Source organism: Echinops telfairi, unplaced genomic scaffold (assembly GCF_000313985.2).
Source record: "Echinops telfairi isolate 266 unplaced genomic scaffold, ASM31398v2 ScPeMD7_7469;HRSCAF=8507_1, whole genome shotgun sequence".
Taxonomy (NCBI): domain Eukaryota; kingdom Metazoa; phylum Chordata; class Mammalia; order Afrosoricida; family Tenrecidae; genus Echinops; species Echinops telfairi.
This window is the reverse complement of record NW_022111373.1, coordinates 8,090,846-8,097,275: the sequence shown is the minus strand read 5'-3', so window position 1 is coordinate 8,097,275 and position 6,430 is coordinate 8,090,846. Positions and strand designations below refer to the sequence as shown.

Here is a 6,430-nt window from a genome sequence, read left to right as displayed (position 1 = left end):
CCCACAAAAAGCATCCTTCTGGTATTCTCTGCTTTTAGCAAAGGTCTAACATCAGCAATGGTATATCCCTCATCACACTTTCTTTTCTGAAACTGGCTTGAATTTCTGGCAGATTCCTATCCATGTATGACTGAAACAATTATCTTCAGCAAATGGTACTTGCTTATACACAGTTAGATAATAGCCATGGCAGTTAAAAGATGGCAGTGGTTTTATCCAAGATCTAGCAAGCTAAAATATCACAGTAGCTAAATGCTCATCTGCTAACCCAAGGTCGGAGGTGTAAATCACCCAGTAGCTCCATAGGAGAATGAAGTGGCAGCCCTAGAAACTCAATGGAACAGCTCTACTGTGTCCTATGGAGTGTTTAAGAAACAGACTTGACAACAGAAGTGAGTTACAGAATATCTACTAACAACTAGATTTTCCTTACTGCTCTTTATGTATTACAGTTTATATTTTGAAAGCATTACACTGAATATACTGAGAATGTTTTATTGGAGACTAAAGAGGACACCCGAGTGTCAATAAAGTAAATTCTCACATTTGGACCAATAAAGATTATCATGGTAAATGGAGAAAGACTGACTTTGTCAGAGGCTTCCTTTCAGTTGGATCCACAATCAATGTTCATATATGCAGCAGTCAGGAAATCACAGAAACCTTTATTACACAAAAATAAAGTGTGAAGCTGTTTCTCAACATATTTTTCATGTAGATCCATATACTTATGCAAGTGGTGTTTTCATCTAACCGAACCCTTCCACAAAGATTTCTGACATCTTTTATTTGCACTGCTTCAAAATAGCAGTTTTGGCATCCTTGTGGGTCTCAAATTGTGTTCTTTTCCATGTTCTTTTGAGTTTGAGGGAAAAAAGGGAGTTGAATATTGCATGTTCGGGACTGCAGAGTTAATGGGATAAAGTTTCACAATGAAATTCTTACAGTACGGTCCAGGTCTTGCTACCCTCAAAATGAACAAGTGCATTGCCATGATGTGAAAAATATTCTTTGGTGTAATTTTCCTGACATCTTTTCCACCAATGAAGTATTGTTCTTAAAAATCCCCATGATCATCCTGTGTCCTTGGAGAAATCTGTCAAGATTACCCCCTTGAGGTTCCCCAGAACAGTCACCAGTAACCGTCTGAACTGACCTCTCGACTTGGAGTTCCCATACGACCCCGCCGATCTCTACAAAAGCACTGCACTGGTTGGACCTTTGTGTGAAGGCCCCCTGATGAGACTAAGACAACTACATTACTGAGAGTAGAACCTGTCTGCAGCAGTCTACTAATCCCTGACTTACAAACTTACCCCCATCAAGTTGATGCAGCTTCACAGCGACCCTATGGAGCAGAGAGAACTGCCTCCCGTGAGTTTGAGATTGTAACTCTTTACAGGAGTAGAAAGCGGTCTGTCTTCTGGAAAGCAGCTGGTGGTCTCAAACTGTTGACCTTGCAGATCGCAGCCCAACATGTAACCACTACGCCACCAAATGCTTCAACACATTGTGTTTGGAATAAATCCGTGCCAGTATGAACTAGAACCCTAGTAGCAGTACTTTTTACTTCTCCTTGTATTTTATCAGTAAACTACTAAATCACCTTAAGAGTTTAGCAGAGTTATTTTTAATGGGATGGGTGAGGGAATCTTTTTGTGTTTATCAAGGGCATTGTGATCAATTTGATTAAGCAATAGAAAAGGGAAACTGAAGGGTATTTCATACGTACTCTTAATTTCATTTTCTGCAGGCATGGGGAAAAAGTCAGCCTCAGCTCTAAGTGTGCAGAAATCGACCGCGAGATGATAAGTTCACTTGGGGTTTCCAAGTCTGTGCTAAATAATGTCATCTTCTGTCACCAAGAAGACTCTAACTGGCCTTTAAGTGAAGGAAAGGCTCTGAAGCAAAAGTTTGATGAGATTTTTTCAGCAACAAGGTTGGTTTAGACTTTGTTGCGTATTAAGTATTGAACATGTTTGCAATTTGCATGTTTCTTTTTTAAAATAGAAAAGTTTAAAACAAAATTGTTATCAATTGTAACCTCTAACCTGGTGGCAAGCATTGACTATATTCCTGTACATATGCTTCTTAACCTGTTAGGCAGTATAGGTGTACCTTTTTCACTTATCTTTATGTCATAAGCAATTTCTAAGTTAGTAAAACTTTGTAAATATGTCTTAACGACTGCATAATATTCCACTATAATGAATATCATAATTAGCCTAATTTTTATTTTTATTTAATATCTTCAAAGGTATATTAAAGCCTTGGATACACTTCGGCAGGTACGTCAGACACAAGGTCATAAAGTAAAAGAATGCCAAACAGAATTAAAATATCTGAAGCAAAATAAAGAAAAAGTGTGTGAAATTCGAGATCAGATTACTAGCAAGGAAGCCCAGTTAACATCTTCAAGGGAAATCATCAAATCCTATGAGAACGAACTGAATCCACTGAAGGTAATTTGATTTTTTTTTAAAATTTGGATTTCTTTTATGTTAAAACTAGGAATTAGCTTTAAAGATAAGGAAATAGGTAGTATAAGAATCCAAATTTTTACTAAGGTGGTAAAATTCAAACAGTAAACAAGATTTATACAAGATCTTTGCCTTCCAGAAAGTTGCCTTTCACCCTAAAGCACTTTTTTTCATATGAATTTGAATAACATTGTAATTCTTCAAAAATTACTGGAGACTACATGATGTTATAATTTCCTAATGTCTTGTTAAATATCAGTATAGTGACTGAACCAAAGGAGAGTGTGTGTGTGTGTGTGTGTGTGTGTGTGTGTGTGTGTGTGTGAAAGAGAGAGAGAGAGAGAGCTCTAGGGAATTTTTACAATTCGCAGAATGTTGCACAGAACTTGGAATTTATATTTTAATGTATTTGAAAATGAAATAAGTTTAGTGGCTCATCAGTAAGGCTTAAAAGAAATTCTGTTCAGTTATTTTATTTTAAGTGGTTCTTGCATGACAGCATTCTTGACCTACATTTTTTATAGTTTCAATAAATAAGCACATTGCTGGAAACCCAGTGTACCTCAAGATAGAAACAATTTTTTGATCATTTTAAAAAATGTTGATTTGGTTTTTTAAAACTCATTTGTCAATACTGGTATAGATCTTTGAGTTATAACTTTATAAACTTTATTTTTGTGTCAATGCTCATAGAGAACAAGATTTGTAGTGTTGAACAGCTGTGCAGAAGCATGGAAACTTTTTAGGAAAAGGTAAATTGAATAGCTACATAAATTATCTGGGTTCACTAGAAGCTAACATAAAATGAGAGTAGCAAAAATGATAAAAAATATAAATTGCACTTGATCAATACATTTGTATTGGAAACTATATCAGCAAGAAAGTAAAGAGACAACCCCCAGAATGGGAGAAGTTATTACAAAATCCGTACCTGATAGAGGACTTGTATCTGGAATATGTAAAGAACCTCCTATAGCTCAATAACAATAACAACCTCCCACACACAAAATTAAAAATAAACAGAAGCTTCAAACATATTACTCAAATAGAAAGTAAGCACATGAAAAGATGCTAAACTATCCATAGCCACTAAGAAAATACAAATTAAAACCATTGTGAGAGTCTGTTGAACTGTTGCCACATTGGAGAGATGTAAGTGCCCTGTAGGACAGAGAGCTACCCCAGAAGGGTTCCAAGGCTATGATCCTCACAGCAGCAGACTGTCACTGCTGTGTCCCGCTTAGCAGCTGTGCACTTACCCAGCGTGCCACGAGGGCTCCTTGAAATACTACTACATGGCTACTCTTCAAAGCTCAAACGAGCAGTACCGAGTGACAACGAGTATCCATAGTGACCAGGACACTAGTGGTGAAAGGTATTTTGGCAGCTTTTTATTTTCAAAGTTAAGTAGAAACTCTATCTCTAGGGAGTTATCTGAAGAAAGTTAAAAATATGTCCACATAAAAGCTTTGAAATATCCCGAAGCTGGATCCAACCTAATGTTCATCAACTGGGAGATGGATAAACACATTTCACTGTACGCTGGCATACACTGTAATACTTCCCACTAAAAAAAAGTGATCTCACATATAACAATATAGATGAATTTAAGAGCATTTTGACAAGATAGATACAAAAGGGTACATATTGTATGATTCTGTTTACATGACATTCTGGAAAAGGCAAAACTATGATGTCAACCAGATCAGAGTGTTCAGGGTGGGAACAGAAAAGAGAGTCGAGCGAACTTGTTATGGGTGATTGAAATGTTCTATATTTTGACCATAGTAGTAGTTATGCTACTGTATGTATTTTCCCTCATTTATCAAACTGTATACTTTTTAAAAGGTGAATTTTACTGTGACTATACTAAAAAACTTAAGATTTTAAAAAAGCCCAGGAACAAGGGAGGCCTGGACTCAAATTCTGGCTTTCTCCCCTACTTTAGTATCAATGGGCTTGAGCCTCAATTTAATAATTGCCTCTAAAACTTCATAAGGTTGTATCATTTTTCAACCAGGTATTTTAAAGCACTTTGATCAGTTTCTGGCCTACAGTAAGCACCGGATGAATGGGACCATTCACAACACTTGTGGAAAAAAATTCTGTGCTCATAAAAATAACTTCCGAGCAGAGTCTTACCAGAGAACTGGACTGACAAGAGCACTGAATATTAATGCTTCTGCTGTTGTACTCCACAGACGTCTCAGCGCCTGCGTGTCTTCTCTCTCTTCATGACACTGACGTAATTCTCACATGGTGGCATCATGTCCTGCTTCATTTCTTCAAATCCAGCCAGTCTTTAGGGTTCCTTCTCTGACATCTTCTGTTTAATCTCTGTCCCAATAGCATAAAACAAAGCTGCTATCCCAGGACACACAACTTAGTAGACAGAGTTAAGTATGCAGACTACAAAAAATGCAATGAAATGTTTATAATGGTGGGCTCTCATGTGAAATGAGAACAAAGAAGGGGTAAGTGGAGCTGTCAACTACATGTACTTAAGTGTAGAAAAGGAAATAAGCAAGAGGTCCAGAGGGTGTTTTTGAACTTGGAAACAACTTCTAAAGGAATTCCCACTTAAAACAAGAATGGAAAACAGAACTCAGTAGCACAGGTCAGAGGACAGGATGTAGTCATTGTCATTAGCAGCCATTGAGTCAGCTCCAAGTTCTGGGCATGCTCTGTACATCATGAAATGTCACCCAGTCCTGTGCCATCTTATGGTCTTTAGTATGTTTGCATCTATTGTTGCAGTGTTTTGTATAGTGCCTTTCAACATAGGGTGCACCGTCCAGCACCATAATGGACATTATTTTGTTTTTATCCATATTGTTTTCATTGGCTGATTTTCAGAAATAGATTGTCAGCATGATTGTTTCTCAGTTTGGAAACTACTGAGACCTGCCCGTTATGGTTAACCCAGCTGACATTTGAAAGCTGGTGACTTAGCTTCCAGCTTCAGAACCACATGCAAGCCCCTATTGTGTAACCAATAGATACATGGTAATAGGAGATGGGATGAAGGAGGTAAGATATGCTGTGAAAGAAAATTCTTGAAATTGCAAAACGGGCAAGTTTACATTGTAGCACAGCTGCAAGCTGCTGAAAGCGGTATGTTAAAGCCTGCTTACAGCAGCCCTTTTTGGCAAGGTGATTTGGGGTCTTGATTTCTGTAAAGGGAAGAATCTTTCAGAGCTGTAACAGACGTTGGAGATGATCCACGTAGCAAATGTTTATTGAGCTACCTGCTTTGTGCCATGCAGTGTCTATCTAGGCTCCAAGGATACCAAGAATAAGATTACCATAAGTCCTGTGTAACTGGTCCCAGTTAAATAACAAGCATGTGAACCTTTGAGTTGTCACAGCCTTGGTTGGAATCCTGGCATCACTCAATCAATACTAGATATTATAACTTAGCCCAACTTAAGTTCTTTTTCATACTCATTTCAACTATATGAATTTTATTCATAATATTCAAAGACAGTTTATATTTTGTTATCCATAATTGCCTATCCATTCATGACCAACAAAATCATACCCTACATTCAGTCCATGTAAAATGATTCTGGCTTCCCCAGGCAGTAATTCCGTCCCCTTCGTACCACCTACAGCATTTGTCGTTTCCTGCCGTATCTTTATGCATGCCTGTCTTCTCTCCAGCCAGGCTGCTTTGCAAGAAAAGAAAGTGTGTCCTCAAATGTGCCTGAGTAACAACCACAATACCTACACACAGTAATCAGGACAACTCACCCTAAAGCATAACATACTCTGCCAGCTCTTACTTGTTGAACTGAGCTCTGAACATAGGGCTCTGTAATCTAACCGCAGGCTCTTCCACACACAGTTCTGTTCTGGTTAACTTGTATGAGTGATTACATGAGCATGGATATTTGTGTGTGTATGTATGTATTATATATGTACCCCGCTCCACTGACCCCCACAAAGAC

The 6,430-nt window shown here is 37.9% G+C and overlaps 1 protein-coding gene across 1 annotated transcript in view; it reads left to right on the top strand.

The window, feature by feature from the left end:
• RAD50 (RAD50 double strand break repair protein) overlaps positions 1-6,430 on the top strand; it is a 77,888-nt gene that overhangs the window by 17,130 nt on the left and 54,328 nt on the right. Inside the window, exons 4-5 of the mRNA XM_013004547.2 lie at positions 1,754-1,939; positions 2,258-2,462. Of these exons, the coding sequence (XP_012860001.1) occupies positions 1,754-1,939; positions 2,258-2,462 (391 nt within the window). The remainder of the gene's footprint in view (positions 1-1,753; positions 1,940-2,257; positions 2,463-6,430) is intronic.